The sequence below is a fragment of the Lactuca virosa genome, chromosome 8 (assembly GCF_052849685.1).
Source record: "Lactuca virosa cultivar CGN04683 chromosome 8, Lactuca_virosa_CGN04683_v6, whole genome shotgun sequence".
Lineage (NCBI taxonomy): Eukaryota > Viridiplantae > Streptophyta > Magnoliopsida > Asterales > Asteraceae > Lactuca > Lactuca virosa.
In genome coordinates, this window is record NC_136433.1 from 91,423,268 (window position 1) to 91,446,083 (window position 22,816).

Here is a 22,816-nt window from a genome sequence, read left to right on the forward strand (position 1 = left end):
GTTCAGTCCTAAAAAAATTGCATGTTTTGAGTGGTTACCCAATCATGCCCAAAACAATCATTTTGCCACCCATACAACAAAGACTCGTTTATGATTTTGTATATATGTGATTGTGATGTAAAGAAATTATATATCCTGATATGGTTGGTGTATGGAAATTTGGTTTCACAATGGAATATAGTAACCATACCATCAAAGAGAAAATATAATTTCAAATTCAACCTTGATGGACGGTTTAGATCAAATCTAATGGGTACTATCTCCGCCTCATTGTAAGGGCATACAATTACAAATATATCGTTTTCACAATATCAACACATAGAAATATACAAAATTACAAAGTTCTCCTTGGTTACCAATTGTGTGTATATATATAGAAATGTTCATATGGTCATCCAAGAAGAAATAGGCAAATACCCCGATTCCCAGTCCCCAGAATAAATCTAAGTGGAATCTCTCTTATAAAATATTCTTGAATGATATGTAATGGTTGACTGGTTTTGTTTGTAAAATTTGTGAAAGTATTAACAGTAACAGGAGGACTCACCTTTTTTTTTTTAAGACCAGTGAGTCCGATGATGAAATGATCCTGATCCTGATCCCCGGGGGTTGTTCATGATGGGAACATGTGATGAGTCATACTCTCTTTCATGTGTACGATAATAAGAATTGTAGGAACTTTGTTCATGTTCATGTTCATGTTCATGTATGTAAAACCCACGCCTACCACCATGATCACCTCGATTGCTGACAGCTGGCAACACCATACGCAATCTCCTAAAAATGTTAAACTTTAGCTAGGAAACAGTTTTAAAATATTGATAATGGAATTTAATACTCCATTCCATTCTGTTGTATTATTTATGAAACTGAAAAGAAAAAAATGGGAGAGCTTACTGTTGGGTATTATAGTGCAATGGATGAAGAAAAGAGGTGGATCTCAATGTGGCAGGAATACCATGGTCTCTGTCCGCATTGTAAGGAAGGAAATGACAGTTCCACCCCCAAGTTGGGTGTTGGATGTTAGTGGCACGAGGGGTAGATATGAAATTCAAGGGATGATGGAAATTATTAGCATGTTCACTTGGTTGAAAATATGAAATATAAGAGGGAGCTGAAGCTGTATGGTCAATAATCATAGGATGGTTTGCCTGGAAGTTAGTAACTGCATACACAACATTATTTTATTTACTGGTGTAGTATTATTTATTTTATAGCATCAATGTTGAAAAAGCTTACATGTATTTAATGAAGGTTCGGATTCCCTGAAAACATTTACAGATACATACATAAAGGTCAGTCATTATTTCCATATCTGATTAACTGAAAGTATAAAGAGGAGACTTGGCTTACTCAATTGATGAATGAACTGTAAATCCGCTGAAAGGACACCAGTGAAACCCAAATGGCTGAAAAAAAGTTTCAGTTATTAAATACTACTGATGAAAGAATATGTTAAGTGTTAAGTAACTCACCCTTCTGGAATAGCTTAAGTCATGTGGGCCCTCATTTGGCATCCAGTCTCTTGCACTAGTCTCAGAAATTGCATCTGCAAACAGCCATCTGCCACTCTCAACCTTTCGACAGTTTGGACATTGCATTGTTCCCTTGGAATTAAAAGCCGATCCTATGCAATCTGTATATCACAACCAGGTTAAAACTTAAATCATGCATTCTGTAGCAAGAAAATAATGCAACACATTCATAGGTAAGGATTAGGTTATGATGAGATAATATTTAGTTTCAGTGTCGTTATACCCTGTTCTAGATTCAGTATTGATTACTTCAGTTGTTGATGAACTATATTCAACTTATGGAATACAGTAGAATGAGCCTAATAATGCTACTAGCAATCTTTACCCTTCTTCTCAAACAAGAAACCAAACCTATTCCGACTCTTATCTTCTTTTCCTCCCAAATTGTCACCTCAAGTAGTCCAGAATGATGTGCTAATTAATTCTAATGTAGTTCTATAATTGCCTATGCACCAATAAACACTTCTATAGCATCCTCAACACTTTGAGTTCAGATTGCAGTTTGAAATATATTAAACGAGTTCAATTCTCAAAGTGAAAAAACGACATTGCATATATATGCATACATAAATTTGGTCACTGCAATTAGAATCGACAAAAAAGTCACAAAGTTCGGGTACAATTAGCGATTATTGTTACCTTAATAAGTAAAATAAAAATTGCAACTAATGAACCAACGTTGAGTTTTGAAATCGTCGAACGATCGATTCACAATTTGAATCGAAATAAAAGATCGAAATGGTTCTCACCAAGATGAAATTTGTGGCCGCATTGAAGCTTGGCTGTGGACCTCTCCCCTTCATCGATGACTAAATCGAAACAAATCGAGCAAGGAACCGATGAAGAGCAACCTAACGCCGGCGATGCATTATCGGCAACATCGGCATTGATGACGTCAGTGATTTTTGAAGCAACCATGACTTTATCACAAATTTTCTGTTGATGTAAATCGAAATTCTTACATTGAATCGAATCAGCGGAAAACACGTTGAGATAAGGAGATTATCTGAGACGAAATTCGGGGAAAAATAGATGAATATATGGAAAATATTTCGGATTATATAATCTGATTTGTACTAAAGTTTCTCATTCAATCCGGCCTGTCAGATTACGTGGCCAATGGAACCGATTACGACGGCCACGGATTTATTACAACATGTATACTATACTCCGGCTCTTGGCTTTTTTTTTTTAATTTAATTTTATAAAGTAAATACTCCTTCCGTCCCAAAATTATTGTCCACAGACAAAAAAAACACATGGATTAAGAAAAACAATCATTAGTTTTGTCTTTTTAAGTAAAATGACCCTCTTACCCTTTTGTAAAACCAATGGGAAATGAGCGTTTGTAATTATTCAAGTTTACTTTATTAAATGTTAGGGGTAATATGGTAAAAGTGTATATCTACTTTTGGTAGTGGACAATAATTTTGAAACAAACTAAAATAGTAAGGTGGACAATAATTTTGGGACGGAGGGAGTATATTTTAGTCAATGTGTTTTGGGAAAAAAAATTGAATTTCTATAGACTACAAAATATGTGGTGTATATTTTTACTATAAGGCTAGAGGGAACAGTATTGACACACAAGCACACAATACTAAGAAATGGTAGTGTCTTATTCGATTTTGATTAAAAAAAATCATTAACAACCCATCAAAGCCTCTTCTTTCTCTTTAATGAGCCATGGTGTACACCCTTAGCGCACTCTAAGGGGAGGTGTTCAAGACATGCTAAAAGGTTGGCGATCCTCTTAGCGACAGGCCGACAGCCACTCCATTTAGTCTAAATTTGATAGATTCGTTATAGGTTTGATCCATTTATTTTACCCTAGATTTTTTCCATTTGATTTTTTGTCTTTTTCAAAACCAATTTCATAAAAAAAGTATGTCTATAAAGACTTTTTTTTAATTTATAATTTAAAGATTTAAATCTCAATTTTTTTTCTCGAGTACAAACAACAAATTTATTATTTTCTCTCTTTATTATTATAGATTTTGTATTCTATATTTAAAGGAGTATGTCTATATTTTTTTCAATCCTAATTTACGTATTTTAACATATATTTCGATTGAAAATTTTTAATTAAAGACCGAGATATTTATAAAAATATCTATTTAAAAATTAAGATGCATGCAATGAATAAATAAATAATATATTTATAATTATTTAAATAGACGTTCCAAAAAATAAATGAATAAATAATAGATTTATAATATATAAATTTATTATTTAACAACTTCAATAACTAAGTAAATAATAATTGTTTATTATTCATCGGTAAAAACGAGATAAATAAAGAAGTTTATGTATTATAAATGAAATAAAATAGTTTATATAGTTAAAAATTTAATTAATTGACAAATGAAGTAATTTATGGGTTTGGGCTAATTGAGTTAGTTGATAAAGAAAGGTTTAAGAATACAAAGGGAGTTTGGTAGATCATTTTAGGGAAAAAAAAAAAAGAAAAAAAAAACTAATCAACTCTCCTCTCTAATTATAGGCACAAGTCTTTTTTCTTTTTCTGGTCGATAGACTCATGTAAAGAGAAAGAGAGAGTAGTCTTGATAAAAGCACATTTTATTCCAAACTTTTGAGCATTTAGCCATTTCTATAAGGTTAAATTACAATAAAGAGTCATTAAGTTAACTGAAAATTTTGATTTTGATACTCTCTCTCTCTATTAAGTCACTATATTTACAATTTTGTTGCAATATCAACCAAATGACCGCTTCTCCATGTTCTCCAGGAAACCAGTCTTCCCAAATTGCAATAAAGTCAGTAAGTTTCGATTTTGACACAGTGTTTTGTTTTTCTCAACTATGTCCTTACATTTACAATTTTATTGCAATGTCAACCAATTGACCGGTTACCAAATAAATGACATGATAATATTATGATGTGGAAGCTACGTCGAATCTTATGTGGCATGATTGAGTTTCAAATATAGGATGTGCATCGAACCTAATTTCACATATATTCTTCTCTTTTTCTCCTCTTCTCGTCAGAGTTTCTTCTCAAATGACGTATGAAGGTCGATCTAGTGGTTCAAACCCATTTAAAATTCAACAAAAGGTTATACTCACCCTTTCAGGAGATATTATGGTTTAGAAGTTTGATTTGTACAACAAGTAAATCAAGACACCTGTATTTTTTGTTTTCTGGCGATTTAGCTGATTTTTCTTATATATCGGAATATAAAGTCTTGTATTTTCATCATAGATTGATAAATATTATATATTTAGTCTACTGTATTGACGTTCATAGGATTTGCGATCGACAATTGGTGACAATTTTGGTGATTGTCATAGTATGGTGTGATGTTATCCCTCCATGAGGTTGAGGGTCCAAGTCTCATTGTGGACATAAGTGGTATATATGAATATGTTAGGATTCAATTAATATTTTTTCGTTTCAAGAAAATGTTACGCTTGACAAGATGTATTGATTTTAAGGTTAGTCAAGCAAGAAGGGGTGTGAGGAATATGGAAGTAGCATAGATGATGATGGGCTAGCTAGTGGATTGGGATATTGAATTCCGGTATCAAATATTCATTAGGAGTGGCAACTGGCACGGATCAACTAAATTTAAAGGATGGAACTTATATGGTATGAACATGTCCGAAGGAGACTACCATCATGGATGGTTAGAAGTATTGATTCAATGATGGTTGATGGTAAGAGGGGGAGAGGAAATCCAAGAAGGATGATGTATTGATGTATGACTAATCATAGAAGAGGTAACTCTTTCGTAGAACACAAACAACATCCTATATGAGGGTGTCGAGGTTTAATATTTGATAGTTGAGTAGGCTAGGTCCATATAAATGACTTAATTGTTTGTGTTATTTGTAGATTTTCTTTTGTTACTTGCTTACCTCTTGCATGTTTTGTTTTTTGATATTGTTGTGGATACATGCTTTATGTTTATATGCTTATATTTTTATTTTATTCATTATGTATCAATCCTTACATCGACTTACTTCCCTATGTTTGCTTCCATTGCAAGTCATCGAATTCATTTGCTTGTATTACGATTTACTTATTTATGCGTTGTTAATTACGCTAACTTACTCTCTTTTTGTTTTCCTCGTTACAGATTTACATTTTGCACGTGTTGGAGGTCTTTTATGTGAAACAATCATTCTACCATGATAGAAACAAGACTATCACCCCTAGCCCTTTCTAATGAGATTCCTAAAATGTTGTTGTTTAACTATACGTATTTATAGACTATAAATAAATCCATAACAAGTGGACAAACGTTTCAAACAAATGAACACCCTTACAAGATTGTATTATAATCTCCATACTAAAAATGTTACATCTTTATTTAAAAAATCATTTGTTATTATATATTCATTCAACGATTACCTTTCAAAAGTAAAGGGTATGAAATTGTATATATTGAAATTTTAATGTTTTAGAATTATCCAGGACAGCATCTTCATATGACCCTGAAAAGTGCCAAATTTCAATTATTTATTTAGAGGAACGTATAAGAAGCAGCACATCATTCCCAATTTAATTTGCAAAAACACGATGAAATTCTGCAAGAAATACCAGGAATACATGCAAACGCAAGATCAGAAGAAATTACCTGCTGTGGGTTTTAAAAATCTCAAGAAGATCTTGAAGCGCTGCCGTACTGATACAATTCTTTCACAGAATTCTCGTCGATCACAATCGCCGTCGCCTCTTAACGATTCTCCTCACGGCAGCTCTGCAATTTGTCCTCATCATTGCTCTGGTACCATTTATTATGCATTTTTCTATAAATGTTTTGTCATTGTATGTGAGATGTCGATCCTTATTGATTCGGCATTTAAACCAAGCTGCAGACGATGCGTTTTACTTTCATCGTCTCATTTTGTTGAGTCTGTCCTGAAGGTGTTTGATTAAATGTCAACAAGGAAATTGATTTACAATCTAAAACCACAATAATTTCATGATCAGTTTTAGAACACACATCGAAACCCCCTTAGTTTATTAATCCAAGCCGGGAAGATAACGATTTTGTTATGCTTATATCAGCTGATGATATCATTTTTAGTTTTCATATTTGAATGATTCATATGGATCGATGTTATGATTTTTTTTATGGAATGAGGTTGATACAATCTTATCTAAATTGAATTTAATTATACAACTTTGTCTAGTGTGCGATGGAACTTTCTTTCCTTCCCTTTTCAAAGAAATGTCAGAAGTGGTTGGATGCTTTAACAAGCGTGCACAGAAACTGCTTGATGTGCATCTAGCAACAGGGTTTCGCAAGTACTATGTTTGGTGCAAAGATAAGTTGCAGGGTAAACATGGTGCTTTGGCCAAAGAAGGCAAAGACCTCGTCAGTTACGCAATTATCAATGCCATTGCTATGCGCAAAATTCTCAAGAAATATGACAAGGTTGCTTTCTCATTTTTTTTTTTCTTAGGTGATGTTTGTTTTTTATTTAATGGGTTTAATGAAAGAAACATTTAGGTTTTTTTTTTTTTTTTTTGCTTAACGGATTAACAGGTTAAGCATTTAGACACATGGGCTTATTGGGTTAAGGCAAAAAGAAATAATAATAATAATAATAAATTGGCTAAATGTTTAAGACGCTAAACCTATACCTATTTGCCCTTTTATTTTCACGTTAAAATTCAACAATCTTGTTAAAACTGATAAAGATTGGGAAATTTGTCTTTTTTAAGAATGTAAAGATAAAACAGTTATTTAATCTCATCGAGTGTATTCATTTTAGAAGAGAAACATACCTTGTGTATAAAACATTTTATTCAAACATATATCATTACCCAATCACTCATTTTATCCATACAAGACTTAATGCGGAGAAAAAAAAACAATTGATAAGTTATATGTGGTTTTTTTTTAAATATCTTAATCCCGGTAAAGGAGGTTTTCCCATTAAATGTTATAAATTTGTTATTTTTGCATTCTCAAATATATTTTAAACATGATTTATACAACAACACTTAATTAATCCAAAGAGTGATGTTGTGTTTTATGTGTAATCTAGATACATTACTCAAAGCATGGGCAAGCGTTTAGGTCACAAGTACAAAGCATGCACATGGATATCTTACAGTCTCCATGGTTGTGTGAACTTATTGCGTTTCATATTAATTTGAGGGAAAGAAAGGGAAAGGGTATTCGTTCTTCTGAGTTATTCGAGGGCTGTTCTCTTGTGTTCAATGAGGGAAAGCCGTCACTTTCATGTGAGCTCTCTGATACCTTGAAACTTGAGATTGGTTTGACTTGTTCTATATGCTTGGTAAGCTTCCATTCTTCTTTTATTCATCTATCACTATTCACTACGCATGCATTCTTTAGTGGAAGTGGAAGTGCATTGTTTATGTTCCACTTGTTGTTTGTTAATCAGGCTAAGCATTGACCACTTCTAAATTCTAATTGCTGGATACTCTACTCCTTGTATTTCCTTTTCATCAACTCAAAACGAAGGATGGATTGACACTTGTCTAGTGCTAATTCAGATGCCAATTTCCACCACTTACATCGTGTTATATTATTTAAATCAAATGGATTACGAAAAGTCCCTTACCACATTTTAAATGCTATTATTAAAAATAGATTTGTTTTAAGGAATAATTACTATGAAAAGGTCTCTTAAAACATTTTGAATTGTTTTATTAGAAAAAATATAATCAGTTTTAAGAAATCATCACTAAATTCACCAATATGGAATCTACCGTACCATGATTTTTTTTATTTATTATTATTTTTTTTTTTTTGTTAAACTACCACTAAATAACCATAGATCACGTAAAATAATCTTTGTGAAAGTGTTTTGATTTCTCAAAATTATTGCCCTCTATGAAAACACTACAATTTTCAATTATTTGGTGAAAACTCCTATATTATGCAAAATAAATAGCAAACACCACGTTTTTTTGTAATATAAATGGCATTCATTAAACCAAAGGTATTTCATGAAATCTATTTTGCACCATGGATGATTATTTATACTATATGTTTGTCAAATAAAAAGATAACTTATAAACTAACTTTTTAAAAATGTTTTTCGTAATAACACTTCAACTTCAACGAGCTTATTGATTTATTATTATTATTATTTGTAAATTCTCTCAAATATATGATTTATTAATTATAATAAAAACAATCTTCTAGATTTATTATTATTATTATTTGTAAATTCTCTCAAATATATGATTTATTAATTATAATAAAAACAATCTTCTATGTATATGTTTCAAATAGCTTATCAACCAGTTTAATTTAACGTCATTGCTTAGCCTTAGGGCATGTTGGGGATTGCTTCTCAGTTTTTATTGACTTTTTGAAAATGCCAGAAATTTAAAAACCTTTATTTACCAAAACACTTTTTCAATTTATTGTCTTTTTAAAAAATCAATAAGCTAACAAGTACTCTCATCACCCACTTAATAACAATCTTCAAAAGCTACCCTTTTGGTTATTTTAGTAAGTGTCTTTTATCCTAATAAACTATTTTTTAATAATCATATCTACTATAAAATTCTTTACAAAATTCAAGAAAAACAAATTTAGTAGTAACCAAGAGCCGTTGAAGATTTAAATAAGTTATAATAGTAATATTAACATACAAACGAATTCGTTGATTTAGAAGGTCAAATTTCAAACCGTACCTCTTTTTTGGGAAACCTTTATCTACCAGATTTGATATAAGCACCATCACTTTGATAAAATAAACCCAACATGTTTTGCTTTATAAACCCAGATTTGATATAAACACCATCACTTCTTTACATATTTATTTATCCTTTGATTTGAAAACTGAACAGGATACCGTATTTGATTCAGTGGCTCTTACTTGTGGGCACATCTTCTGCTACATGTGTGCTTGCAAGTCTGGCTCAGTAACAATTGTAGACGGATTAAAAGCAGCAGAGCCAACATCAAAATGTCCTCTTTGTCGAGAGGCATGTCTCTACAATTTATGCAATTAACCTTTCTTTCAATCTTTTTTCTTTTTTCTACAAATCATTCCCCATTTCCCCCGATGAATTTTGGTGGCTGTTTTTGTTGATTTCCAGACAGGAGTTTATGAAGGAGCTCTTCATTTAGATGAGCTGAACATTCTACTAAGTAGAAGGTGTGTTTTATTAACCATTGTCCCTAGGCTAATATTTACCATGGTTGTAAAAAAAAAAAGGTACTTACTGGGTGGGTTTTTATAAACTTTAACAGTTGTCCTGAATATTGGGAAGAAAGACTAAAGAACGAAAGAGTAGAAAGAATCCGCCAAGCAAAGGAGCACTGGGAATCCCAATCACGTGCATTTCTTGGAATTTAAGTGCAGGATTTTCACCACAACCCCTTGAATAACTAGCCTCAGTACTAATCCTTGTGCACAGATGTTGTTTCATTTTAACTTTTTCAGACAAGCATATGTATTTTGTAATTTTGACATCATAAGATTAAAAAAGTTCATAATAGTTGACTCAATAAGAAATGTAAATAGTTGCATATATTACCCGAAAAACATACAGGATTACACTACAAATGTCAAAACTAGGATCAAGAAATGTGAATTTGCTGTAAAATGCAAATTCCAGGGACTAACATGTAATAAATCAAAGGGGAACAAGCATTGGATTCTTATCTTTACATATGTGATATCTCTGGCAAAGCTTCTCAAGAGTGGCTACTGAGTGCTGCAGCTTGTTACGCTTGGTATCCATGAACATGCTCTGCAAACAGGAAGCCAGTGAACACAAGAAAAATAAACTTAGCATAATAAAACTATGTTTCTAACCTGATAATCATCGCCATATTTCTCTACTAGTGCTCCTATATGAAACCTTTGCATAGTCGTTAATGGTTGCAAAGGGGCTTTTTTCCCGTCTACGCGCTTTTTCCCAAGTGCTGATTTTACATCTGCAAAACCAAACATATCATCTGGTTCAATGAACTCCTAAACGAAAACCTGCCCTTGGACTCTATGATTCGATGATAATTTTATATCAACAAAAAAGGAATCAAACTTCATGCGATATACATCTCTACGAGCTAATTCAATCAAAAGATACGAAACATAAGCAACTGACCGTCTTCTTCGAGTTCGCTGCCAGAATCCATTGGCTCAAATTCAGAGATTGGACCATCTAATTTGGGAGGAGGGAGTTGAAGCGATTCACTCTCTATGATTTTCGAAGTGCGAGAACGAACACCGAGCAGATTGGGGTTCGAAACAACACCGAAAGACTTGTAGTTCTCAAGAACACTGCCTTGGTCGTCCCATTTGGTTTTCGACAAATCGACAATGGATCGAAACTTTGGTGGGATAGAGAAGGCTGGCTTGAAAACGTTAGGGTTCTTCTTCGGAAGCCCTACACGGACCTTGGTTCTGGATCTCTTGTACTTTCTTCTTGAACCACCCATCTTTGTTGTGCTGAGTGTGAAGGGCGTAGATGAACAAATAGGGTAGAGGAACGCAGGGTTTACTAGGGTTTATAATCGGGGCTGAAAGTCTTGCGGTCCTTTATATTATTTTACTTATACTTATATAACTATTTTATGAGTAAATTACATCTTTGGCAAATACAAACCTTTTAGTCTTTGGTTATTACTGTCAAGATCCCTCATATCTCAGACCCATAAAGGCATTTTGGTCACTTAGACAGATCATCTTTTTATCATCCTATTGATCTCTTCGTTTCAAGCATATTTTATAAATTATCAATGACACATATGGTGTTGGTAATTTTGGTGTTGGTGAGTGGGGAGTGCGCACATATATAATATCAAATGATAAGTCGGTACGACAAACAGGGAGTTAAGGGGGTCGCGACCCCTAGGGTCTTAGGGGAAACGCCCCTAGCGGGGTCCAAGGAGGAGAGCCCCTGACGGTTGATTAAGTCTTCGGGAAAATCGAATTCTAATAGGTGATTATAATAAGATTGACATATCTTATCAATTTTGGAAACTGGAAACCATTGATTATGTCATTAAATTTGTGATTTACTTAACTAATTTAGAAGATGGACGCCTTAATTTTCAAGTATAGATACAAGTCTTCTTTTTGAGTCGTGATATACCCTTCTCGGCTCTCTCTCGTCTAAACTAGAATTCGTTTGGCAAGTTGCCTTGTGTTTCTGTGTCTAGATTCACAATTGTCCTTTTGGATTATCCTAAACTGGATTTCTTGTAACCCAAGCATAGGTTGAAAACATCATTTCGGAAAACGAGCTTACGTGATCAATTGGGAATCCGGTTCTCCAACACAACCCTTTCCAATAATCTAACATATGAAAAAAAAAACATGCATAAAAAAATAAGAACACAACCAACACCAATAACATACACAAACACCAAAAACACACACAAAACATATTAAACTTTCAACAACAAAGATGTTGAATTAACCCAAACATCTAAAAATAGACAAAAATTAGCCCAATTACCAAAACAACCATCTATTTAAAGAGATGTGGTTTGTAAAATTACATGTAACTATGAAATGATGATGTCATTTTGAAAATGGTGCAAGAAGTAAACTCTTAAGCTTGAAAGATGTTAGTCTTGGTAGAAACTCTTAAGCTTGAAAGCAACTACCCAAGTATCTCTTTCAAGAGAGCAAAAGGTGCAAGAAGTAAACTCTACAAGCTTTCCAAGAGAGTGAGAGAGAGAGCTTCAAATTTCGTTCATTGCAAGTCCATGTGAAAAAAAATGAAAGCATTCTCTTTTAATGCATAAAGCAGAGTCTTTATCCACTAGTTTCTTGCACTTTTAGACACTCATGTCCTTATTGCTTCATGAGTGCTTTCTTAGGCTTAAGGCTTTTGAATAAATAAAAGAATAAGCCCTTCCTTGCCCCCCCTCCCCCCCCCCCCCCTAACTAGGTTTGGGTTTTAAGGAAGAAAGAGCAAAAGTCATATATTTTATAAACAAAGTTTATAAAATATAAACTCTAACTTTTAGGTAAAAGATAAAAACTTATACATGATTATTAATTCATACCATATGAAATATTATGTTACTTATTATTGTAAAATAATTATTTCCATGAAATAAACATTTTCTCAATGTATTATAAGAATTTATGAATATTTATTAAAATCAATTTCTAATAAATAATCAATTGTATCAAGTTGTTGTTAGTGTGACCCTTATGATCATATGTTATATAGCAACATCATTTTAATGACTCTTAAGCATACTAGATCTTTCAATCTCCTACTTGCGCAAGACTCATATTAGATTGATATAGATAGTGGTGAACGTCTAACAACATTTCACTTCCCCCAACAACATACGACTCCGTGCCATTCTATCAACGCCCAATTCCCCATAAGCTCAACGCTAAAATTGGTGTATAAGGTAAGTGTATCAGTTATCCATTTGCTACAGACATCATATTGAACATGAGATATATATCACATTCAATCTCATATAAGTGTTCAAATTTACGTCGGGCCTTAGATGTCTAACTCTCAACGAATAAGATGAACAAATCCCATCTTGACTACATACGCCCCTTGTATGGTTCACATCATACCCGATATTAGCTTTTATAACTACATGTTTAAAATAAAACATTTGACTACATCAAAGCATAACACTCCCCACACTCAAGTCCCATATATGAATCTCAAGTGTTAAGGATATACATATATTACCTTTTTATCAAGTATCATTCATGACAACGATCCATGAAGTGATCTTAAACGTGTTAATCCAGTACTTGCTCTCTAGCAAGTACCTATGAAACATGTTAGAACACTTTTTCAACCATTTCAATTCATGTTAGTCTTATTTCATTATTGTTCCAACAATAATAACTGACTATGGATGTTAAAGTGAATAAATTTACTCAAGGATTAAACATGTTAATAAAGAACTCAACAAATATTTAATGAAAAGATCATATGCCATATATATCATAGTCATTACAATAGATGATGTTACATAATGTTCTAATACTCAATACCAATACATTGATCAAAGCCAATCACTAGAATATCGAATTCCAGATCCTCAAGCATAACCTTCAAACTTTGCTTGAGTAAGGGACTTCGTGAAAGGGTCCGCCAAATTTTGATCGGTGTGAACTTTGCGAATACTGATTTCACCTTCTTTAACTTTATACCGAATGAAGTTGAATCTCCGGCTAATGTTCCTAGTCTTCTTATGTGATTTAGGTTCTTTTGCCAATGCAATAGCACTCCCATTGTCACAGAAGATGTTGAGGGGATCCTGAATGGAAGGAACCACGCCCAAATCTCCAATGAATTTCTTCATCCAAGAAGCCTCTTGTGCAGCTTCTGAAGCAGCGATGTATTCCGACTATGTAGTGGATTATGCAACAACACTTTGCTTGGAGATTTTCCAATACATTGCACCCCATTTACAATGAACATATATCCTGATTACGACTTGCAATCATCTTGATATGTTGTGAAGGAAGCATCGGTGTAACACTTTACACTTAAGCTGTAACGCCTGGTTCCTGGTATTTATTTAACTTGTACTTTATTTCATTTTACAGAGCAACTCGACGAGTTGGGAGCCCCAAACTCGTCGAGTAGAGATCATAAGGGCCGCGTAATTTAAGTAACCTACTCGACGAGTTGGGAGGCCTCAACTCGACGAGTAGGCTGGAAGACATGAAACCCTAATTTTCGGGGTTTGCACCCTATTTAAACACCTTAAACCTTTTCTCTTGGCCTCATTTCCAGCCTCCGCTGTCCTAACCCTAGATCTCAAAACCCTAATGCTATTGTGATAGTTTGTGAGCCATTTTAAGTGTTTTAGTGTGTGCTTGAAGCCAACGGAAGAAGGAAAAGCTTGAAGACACAAGAAGGAGTTTGTAGATCCAGAATCCTTGCCTCATCAACGACATTTTGCTCGTATAAAGCTTGAACCTTTCCTTGTAGTTGTTTAGATCCTCTTTTAGGGTTATTTTGCTTGGTTTTGGTCCAAAGGATATGATTCTTGGGATTTGGACGTCCCAAGTGAAGAACACTTCAGATATAAGGCCGTGAGGGGTTTTCATGGCATAAAGGTGCCAACTTTATGACCATGTAAGTCCCATGCAACCTTTAGACCATCATTTTGGTCTTTTGAAGCTCTAATGGCCATGCATGAGGATAAATTTTAAGACTTTACGTGATCATTTAGTCGTTAGACTCCAGATCTATGACCTCATGGTTTATCTTGTAGTTTTGGTTGGCCTTGGATCAAGACCTTGACCTTGTTGGGTTAGGGTTAGAGCTTATTTCTTCTAGAGTAGGTTTTAATGGGTAAAGTTGGAAACTTTACCCTCCTAGGTGTATTTTCGGCCCAGATCTGGAATATGGGACTTGGATTTGAAGAATAATAGCTGAATGGATTAAGAAGGGTTAGCAAACTGAAGAACTCGACGAGTTCATAGAGGAACTCGACGAGTTGAATGGAAGTGTCCTGATGTTGTTAATAAGGAAGAACTCGACGAGTTCATGGAAGGACTCGACGAGTTGGATCGCGAAATCACAATTTTGTGATTCATGGGAACTAGGCGAGTTGAAGGGTAAACTCGACGAGTTGAGTCAACTCAAAGCGTTGACTTTGACTTTTACCTAGACTTGACTTTGACCATGGTTGAACCTAATGGGTTATGAGTATGAACTGATATCTAAGGGGTTGCTCTGTTTAGGGGTTTAAGTAGAGTTGATTCCGGAGCAGAGACGTTTCAGCTAGCATCCAACATTTGAGGTGAGTTTTCCTCTTGTAGGAACGGGTTGAAGGCACCAATGTCAGCCAGTATGTATGATTGTATGTTCCAGATTTCGATCCGATGTCGGGCGGTGCCCGATGAATGTTTATATGCTTTTCGGACTACGGTTCGATGCCGGGCGATGCCCGAGGAATGTTTGTATGCTTGATGTCTTCGTGATTCTTGCATGTGTCTGTGTTTATATGTTTTCTAGACTAAGGTTCGATGTCAGTCGGTGCCCGATGAATGTTTATATACTTTCTGGATTTCGGTCCGATGTCGGGCGGTGCCCAAGGAATGTTTATATGTTTATGTTATGTGATTATTCTATGTGTATTTGTTGATATGTATACCGAGCTTTACTCGATGTCTAGCGGGGCCCGATGCCGGACATTGTCTGATGCGTGGCGGGGCCCGATGCCGGACATTGTCTGATGCCGGGCGGGGCTCGATGAAGGGGCGGGGCCCACAATATGTTTATATGTGATTATGTGTATGGTATGTGCTAGTTTGGGGAGACTCACTAAGCTTCGTGCTTACAGTTTTCAGTTTTGGTTTCAGGTACCTTCGGTAGCAAAGGGAAGAGTTTGGGATGACTGCATTGCACACACCATGATGTTTTAGCCTGGGATGTTTACTCTAATATATTTGACAGATGTTCATGATGTTTTGAGATACTATGACTTATGATTTGATGAGATGATTTTGATAATTATGGTTTTATTAATAATTAAAAACGAAACTTTGGTCATGATTTTTGGGATATTTCATAAGCTTTCTTCAACGCCTCCATAGACGATGAACATATCATTAGTTCTGCCCAAGTACTTAAGGATGTTCTTCACAACTATCCAATGACTCTTCCCTGGATTTTGTTGGTATTTGCTCACCATGCTCATAGCATAAGCAAGATCAGGTATAGTAGAATTCATGGCATACATGATGGATCTAACTACCAGAGCATATGAAACATCTTTCATTTTGTCTAGCTCAACCTTTGTACTAGGACACTGAGAGGAACTCGGTATAGTGTCATATGACATTGGTATAAATCTTCTCTTAGAATTTTCCATCTTGAACCGTTTCAAGACTTTATCAATATATGTACTTTGACTTAAACCTATTAATCGTTTTGATTTATCTATATAGATTTTGATTCCAAGAATATATTGAGCCTCACCAAGATCCTTTATTGAGAAGCACTTTCCTAGCAAGCCTTTACACCTTGTAAATAAGTATTTCATCCACATACATGGCCAAGAAGGTCACCGAGCTCCTACTAGTTTTCATGTAAACATAAGATTCATCTTCGTTTCTAACAAAACCATACCTTGTGGTTTCATCATCAAAACGATGATTCCAATTTTGAGATGTTTGCTTTAACTCGTAAATGCATTTCTTGAGTTTACACACTTTATTATGATGCTTTTGGTCGAAAAAACCTTTGGGTTGAACCATATAGACATCTTCTTCTAAGTGTCCGTTTACAAGAGCAGTTTTGACATCCATTTGTCATATGTCATAGTCATAATATGCAACTATGACAAGTAGTATCCTAATAGATCTAAATCATAACAACTGGTGAAAATGTTTCATCATAATCAACCCCTTAGGTTTGAGTGAATCATTTAGCAACAAGTTTTTCATTGAATGTGTGTAAATTGTCATCTATGTCAGTATTCTTCTTGAAGACCCACTTACTCCCTATAGTCGTACATTGGGGAGGAAGTTTAACCACCACAATCACCCAGTCCGACAGTGGTGTTGTCCAAAAAAATAACTAATCCAATAAAAATGAAATTAAAAAAATAACTAAAAGAAACTAATAAAGTAATATTTATTAATATATAAATATTATATATTAAAATAATATTTATTAATATATAATTACCCGATAAAAAATAATTAATCCAATAAAAAAAAATTTTAAAAATTTAAAAGAAATTAGTAATCCAATAAATTAATATTTTATTAATACGCAAACATTATATATTAACAATAATATTTATTAATATATAATAATCCAATAATAAAGAATCAATCCAATAAAAAAGAAATTAAAAAAATTACTATTTAAAAGAATTTAATAATCTCATAAATAATATTTATTAATATATAAATATTATATATTAAAAATAATATTTATTAATATATAATAATACAATAAAAAGAATTAATCGAATAAAAAATTATAAAAAATAATATATTTTAATTAAATAAAATTAAAAAGAAGATATTATAAATGATTATTGTTGTTTGGTTGTAGAAATTCTCCAAAAACAACATTTTAAAAAGTTAGCAATCAAATAAAAACACTAGTCCATTAATACACCACCAAACATTTGTTTGCTTTTATTTATTTTTTTGTTTTTTTGTTTTTTTTTTTTTTACAAAAAGCACATCATTTTGAGGACATTTTTTCAATTTTGTCAATAAATTAATGATAAATAAATATTTAAATAATATGGCTTCCTAAGGGAAAAAGAAAGAGCCTAAACCCTCGGCCCTCGGCGGCACACCGGGAGTTGTATACCTTCCGCCTCCCAATTGCTTGGTTGCCAGTTGCCTCGCCAGTCGCCACAAATGGACGCGACAGATATGGACGTAGAAGTAAATGAACAACATAACCGCATCATTCCCGATTCCAGCAGCTCATCGAAGCGATTTGCATTAAAAAACTCCATTCAAACCAACTTCGGTGATGATTACGTTTTCCAAATCGTCCCCAAGTATGTTAACCCTATCCATAACCTCAAACATGTCGGCTTTATTTGTAGAATTAGAATATAATTGATTGATTCGTGTGTTTGTGTGAATTCGGTTTTAGGGAAGACTGGACAACGATGGCTGTGTCTCTGTCGTCCAATACCGTGAAGCTGTACTCACCGGTTACCGGTCAGTTCGTCGGCGAATGCTGCAGAGGACAGCATTCTGATAGTATTAACCACATCTTATTTTCGGGTAATATATTGCACTCTTGCTCGTCCGATGGCACTCTCAGGGCTTGGGATACTCGCTCTTACCAACAGGTTTCTCTCTTCCTGTGTTTCTAACAATTTGATTCGTGATTTTGATATTTCGGATTCCAATTTTGTGAAGTGGTAGCATTTCTATCTCAGTCTACAGTGCAATTATATGCATAGGTTCTTAGATGAAGCTATGTTGTTCACTATGTGTATAAATTGCACGTGAAATGCAGGTGTCTTGTCTAAATGCTGGTCCCTCTCAAGAAATATTTAGTTTTTCATTTGGCGGATCAGGTGATCATCTTCTTGCTGCAGGTTGTAAATCTCAGGTAATGCAGTTGCATCTTTACATCTTATTTTTTTTCACTTTTGTGCACGTTTGCAGTTCTATATGTGACATTGCATGTGCTTAAGATGTACCTTGGTTGATTAAAAGCATATTCAATTAGCACAGCCCGTTTCTTCTCATTGATGTTCATTCATCCCAAAGAATTATGAGCTGATATAACAAATTAATCTGCTATTATGGCTTTTGATCTGCATTTTGTATCGACTTATCGAATCCTTAGTTCATAATCACAAAAACAAGAATCCTGAAACTGAACCATATTGATCTAAATAATAAAATAGATTCTATGTATTGTGCTAATAAAGCTAGTATTAACATTAATGTTCCTGATATAATATTGCAAGTAGATACTTTTCTGGGATTGGAGAAACAAGAAGCAGGTTGCCTGCTTGGAGGAGTCTCATATGGATGATGTGACACAGGTTTGTTCTTATGCTATGGTTCTTATCATGTTTAATGAATAAGAACAGTATGAATCATGTTTATGTTATTTTTTCAATTTTGATTTACAACTTGATCATATAAAGAACTTATCATGAATTACGATTGGTGACAGGTTCATTTTGTACCGAATGAGAAAAATAAGCTTATATCTGCCTCTATTGATGGACTAATTTGTACCTATGACACCAGTGGAGAAATCAATGATGATGATCATCTGCAATCAGTAAGTGTGGAATCACCAGATCTTTTATTTGTTTTTTTGATATGATTTTACTGACATGATCGATGTGATGGAGGTGATTAATGTGGGGACATCTATTGGAAAAGTGGGGCTTTTTGGAGGGACATATGAGAAGCTATGGTGTTTGACTCATATTGAAACTTTAAGGTACTTATAAATTCATTTGAATATGGATGCATGCTAAAAGAATTTTTAATTTAAATAAATAAATACTTGATGTTTCTAATAATTTGTTCTTGGTTTATGTCTCTTGATTCAGTATTTGGGATTTGAAAGAGTCTAGAGTTGAAGCCAACTTTGAGGATGCTCGCTCCTTGGCCTCTAATAGCTGGTCTCTAGATCATGTGGGTTATTTGCTTTCTAAATTATTTATTTGTGTATTACAACCACCTTCTACTTTCATTAAACTTGTTTGTGCATTTCCATTTCCAGGTTGACTATTTTGTTGACTGTCACTACTCGGGTGTGGATGAGCGTTTATGGGTTATAGGCGGCACTAATGGCGGCAGTTTGGGATACTTTCCTGTAGGGTATGCAGAAGGTATGAGATCAATTTTGTCACCAGAAGCGGTTCTCCATGGTGGCCATGGTGGTGTTGTTAGGAGTGTGCTGCCTTCCCCCACCATGAGAAGTGTGATGAACAATGAAAACCAGAACCAGAACCAAACACAGGGGATATTTGGGTGGACAGGTGGCGAAGACGGACGATTGTGTTGCTGGTTGTCTGACAATTCGTCTGACGTAAATCAATCGTGGATATCGACTTCATTGGTTGAAAAACACCCCAAAAATCGCAAGAAAAAGAGGCATCAACCTTATTAGAGACTGCAAGTGGTGTGTGTATTTTGATGTTGTGCAATACTTCCTGTTTTGCTTTTCTTTATTTACTTTTTTTTTCTACTTCTTTATAATTTCTTTTCACGACCATGTCAAGTTCTATGATTTGTCAGTGTCTACTCTCTCGTTGTGTAACAAAAAAACAATTCATTTTTAGTGAAAACGTGTATCAATGCTTTTTCCATCACGTCTTAGTCTTGTTAATGAGAAGATAGAATTATTAACAGTTTAAAAATAATTGATTTGTTTAATATATTGCAAAGTTATATTACTATGTTAGTAATTTAATATTAAACAAAACTTCATAAAAGGTCATGTGGTTTCCCAAAATTTTGGATATAGTCCCTAAGGTGGTGTTTGTTTTTTGTCTGCAGATCTGCGTGACCTCTTCTGTCTGTGTCGCGTAGACCACGCGCAGACATTAGCCTTCGCAGACTGTTTGTTTTTTTGAAGACTGCAGACCTAAAAATATCTGCGCGCCCTCTTCTTGGCGCATATGTGGACCAGAGTCTTCTAACATCTTCAGACATCTTCTAGCTTAAAAAAAACAAATATATCTTCATTTTTTTTAAGTTTTTTTTTTATTTATAAAACTTAATGATAAACAAATATATCTTCAGACATCCTCTTCTTGGCGCATATGTGGACCAACTTTATTAATGATAAACAATTTGAAAAAAAATTACAAAACTTAAAAAAAAACGTTCGACGATACAAACATGATATTTTTGACAAATTTATAAATAAAGATTTATTACAATAATAGTCGTTGAAGTTGTTTATATAAATATGAAAAAAAAAATCATAATATATTCTTATATTTTTTTGCCAAATTTTGTAAAACATTATTTAATACAGTATCGTCAATTTCTCGAGAAAATATTTATGGTACGTTTTTAATGGATTTAATTGAAAAAATCGAAGTTTATTTACATCCATTTATGTATCAAATTCTTTGATCCCTAATTATAATGTTTAGTTATAATTTTGCAATCAAAGTTGTTGGTTTTTATCAAATATATACGTTAATTAATACCATTTTTATTTTTATTTTTATTTTTATTTTTTATACAATAATAGATAAAAGTTGATTTAGATTTGTTAATTATTTATAACAAAGTCATAAAAATATTAAAAAATCACTTTGAAGTTTAAAAAATTCAGTTCGTTTAGATTTCAGTTTATTTTAGTAGCCCGCAGATGTTAAAAAAACAAACAGTCTTCTTTTTTCAGGCTGCAGACGTTTGGTCCACCTCTTCTACTGCAGAGGTCTACAGATGTGGTCGGCAGACTGCAGACATTTTGCATCAGAAAAAACAAACAACACCTAACTTTAACTCATAGAAAGGAGAAGAGGAAGACAATCAATGGCGATGACAAAGTTAGAGCCGCTAAAGGTGTATTTGGCAAAGTACAAGGATATACAAGGGGAAAAGAAGACGTTATGGATCATATGGATCATCCGGAGGTGGTGGTGATGCGGGCCCTATTATTTATTGCCTTTCCTTTTTTTCTTTTTCTTTATTAAAAAATAGGTTTAGTTAATATATATATATATATATATATATATATATATATATATATATATACTAGGTGTGAGCCTCATGTATTACATGGGTGTATTTAAAACAATTAAATATGTATAAACATTTGATAAATTTGAATTTATAAGAAAAATGAGAAAAATATTGAATTATTAAAATTAAAGTGTTTTTTTTTCTCTTTTAAATTTAAACAAATAATTTAGATAAATAACAAAAGCAAATTAATGAGATTTTATTTTAAAATTTTGAAATTATAAGGAAAGTCCATTAATGAAATTGATATGTATTTATTATTAAATTTAAATACCATATAGAATTTAATAAAATAGGAAAACCACAAAATTACATATGGAATAAAAATTCATTCAAAATAACCACAAAATGACATGTGGCAAAATGAATGAGAGTGACAAGTGGCAAAAAAAACCTTCATTTATTATATATATATATATATATATATATATATATATATATATATATAGAGAGAGAGAGAGAGAGAGAGAGAGAGAAAGAGAGAGAGAGAGAAATGAAAATGATGAATAAGTCGTTTTAGATGGGCGATAGACCAACCACAATAGAGATTATATCTTAGATTTTGAGAAACCATAGAAATATTATTAGTAGTTACCAATTATGATGTTTTGTTTAATCTGGACGATCTGTTTCATATTTGGATTTAAGATGAATTTATTGACTTTTACTTGCTTGGCTCTATAATAGCAACCAAATTCGTCCAGATGAATTGGAAATTGATACTTGTAACTATGCTCATTCTAGATTATTTTAACAATTTAGTGTTTGTTTTTAGTAAAATATAATTGTTTTATTTGTTCGTAACAAAGGGTGGATAAATACAGATTGAAGAGTAAATAACATTACATAAGAAAGTGCATACTTGAAACATTAACAGGCATCACATCATTTAATTTTTAATATTCTAGGAAAGATATCAACAAGGTTTCGTGGTGTAGTTGGTTATCACGTCAGTCTAACACACTGAAGGTCTCCGGTTCGAACCCGGGCGAAGCCAAACTTACATTTTTTTTAACTGGACAATGACTGCCAACTTTTTTTCACCTAATTTCTCTACATCCACATCCAGTTTGGATCATGTTGATCTAAACTAATTTGATGGAAGATCAATCGTCCAAAGTGTATTTTTGTTATTTTATGCAACCTTCGAAA

General features: G+C 33.3%; 4 protein-coding genes and 1 non-coding gene across 6 annotated transcripts; 3 read left to right on the forward strand and 2 right to left on the reverse strand.

The window, feature by feature from the left end:
• Positions 1-195: 195 nt before the first annotated feature.
• Positions 196-2,630, reverse strand: LOC145128856 (E3 ubiquitin-protein ligase RFI2-like). The gene is made up of 6 exons (XM_079063641.1): positions 2,285-2,630; positions 1,476-1,636; positions 1,354-1,409; positions 1,240-1,265; positions 898-1,165; positions 196-777 (listed from the first exon to the last, which is right to left on the reverse strand). The coding sequence occupies exons 1-6, from the start codon at positions 2,451-2,453 to the stop codon at positions 558-560; spliced, it is 900 nt and encodes a 299-aa protein (XP_078919767.1). The 5' UTR covers positions 2,454-2,630; the 3' UTR covers positions 196-557.
• A 3,375-nt stretch (positions 2,631-6,005) lies between these two features.
• LOC145133030 (putative E3 ubiquitin-protein ligase BAH1-like 1) lies at positions 6,006-9,990 on the forward strand. Of its 2 annotated transcripts, XM_079067973.1 has the most exons (6): positions 6,008-6,285; positions 6,695-6,939; positions 7,556-7,810; positions 9,339-9,480; positions 9,595-9,649; positions 9,745-9,990. In XM_079067973.1, coding segments are annotated over exons 1-5 (852 nt in total). In that variant the 5' UTR covers positions 6,008-6,077; the 3' UTR covers positions 9,597-9,649; positions 9,745-9,990. The 2 variants fall into 2 exon arrangements, with proteins under 2 accessions (XP_078924101.1, XP_078924099.1); XM_079067975.1 differs by lacking the exons at positions 9,339-9,480; positions 9,595-9,649; positions 9,745-9,990 and adding an exon at positions 7,919-8,597 and having other exon boundaries at positions 6,006-6,285.
• Positions 9,991-9,998: 8 nt separating this feature from the next.
• On the reverse strand, positions 9,999-11,028 carry LOC145133032 (nucleolar-like protein). The gene is made up of 3 exons (XM_079067976.1): positions 10,605-11,028; positions 10,313-10,434; positions 9,999-10,247 (listed from the first exon to the last, which is right to left on the reverse strand). The coding sequence occupies exons 1-3, from the start codon at positions 10,936-10,938 to the stop codon at positions 10,131-10,133; spliced, it is 573 nt and encodes a 190-aa protein (XP_078924102.1). The 5' UTR covers positions 10,939-11,028; the 3' UTR covers positions 9,999-10,130.
• Positions 11,029-17,710: 6,682 nt separating this feature from the next.
• LOC145134847 (Transducin/WD40 repeat-like superfamily protein) lies at positions 17,711-20,274 on the forward strand. The gene is made up of 8 exons (XM_079069660.1): positions 17,711-17,979; positions 18,078-18,279; positions 18,450-18,545; positions 18,913-18,987; positions 19,122-19,232; positions 19,306-19,397; positions 19,510-19,594; positions 19,683-20,274. The coding sequence occupies exons 1-8, from the start codon at positions 17,834-17,836 to the stop codon at positions 20,070-20,072; spliced, it is 1,197 nt and encodes a 398-aa protein (XP_078925786.1). The 5' UTR covers positions 17,711-17,833; the 3' UTR covers positions 20,073-20,274.
• A 2,313-nt stretch (positions 20,275-22,587) lies between these two features.
• Positions 22,588-22,661, forward strand: TRNAV-AAC (transfer RNA valine (anticodon AAC)). Its single transcript has one exon. It is a non-coding gene; the product is annotated as a tRNA-Val (tRNA).
• Positions 22,662-22,816: the final 155 nt, after the last annotated feature.

Excerpts from the sequence above, each read along its gene's own strand:
- LOC145128856 (XM_079063641.1), bottom strand. The coding sequence starts at position 2,453 with ATGGTTGCTTCAAAAATCACTGACGTCATCAATGCCGATGTTGCCGAT. Across the intron at positions 1,166-1,239 it reads CGAACCTTCATTAAATACAT|TTACTAACTTCCAGGCAAAC; the intron begins GTAAGCTTTTTC and ends TTGTGTATGCAG. Across the intron at positions 778-897 it reads TTGCACTATAATACCCAACA|GAGATTGCGTATGGTGTTGC; the intron begins GTAAGCTCTCCC and ends TAACATTTTTAG.
- LOC145133030 (XM_079067973.1), top strand. The coding sequence starts at position 6,078 with ATGAAATTCTGCAAGAAATACCAGGAATACATGCAAACGCAAGATCAG. Across the intron at positions 6,940-7,555 it reads TTCTCAAGAAATATGACAAG|ATACATTACTCAAAGCATGG; the intron begins GTTGCTTTCTCA and ends TGTGTAATCTAG. Across the intron at positions 7,811-9,338 it reads TGACTTGTTCTATATGCTTG|GATACCGTATTTGATTCAGT; the intron begins GTAAGCTTCCAT and ends AAAACTGAACAG.
- LOC145133032 (XM_079067976.1), bottom strand. The coding sequence starts at position 10,938 with ATGGGTGGTTCAAGAAGAAAGTACAAGAGATCCAGAACCAAGGTCCGT. Across the intron at positions 10,435-10,604 it reads CAGCGAACTCGAAGAAGACG|ATGTAAAATCAGCACTTGGG; the intron begins GTCAGTTGCTTA and ends TTGGTTTTGCAG. Across the intron at positions 10,248-10,312 it reads AATATGGCGATGATTATCAG|AGCATGTTCATGGATACCAA; the intron begins GTTAGAAACATA and ends TCCTGTTTGCAG.
- LOC145134847 (XM_079069660.1), top strand. The coding sequence starts at position 17,834 with ATGGACGCGACAGATATGGACGTAGAAGTAAATGAACAACATAACCGC. Across the intron at positions 18,280-18,449 it reads ATACTCGCTCTTACCAACAG|GTGTCTTGTCTAAATGCTGG; the intron begins GTTTCTCTCTTC and ends CGTGAAATGCAG. Across the intron at positions 19,398-19,509 it reads ACTCATATTGAAACTTTAAG|TATTTGGGATTTGAAAGAGT; the intron begins GTACTTATAAAT and ends CTCTTGATTCAG.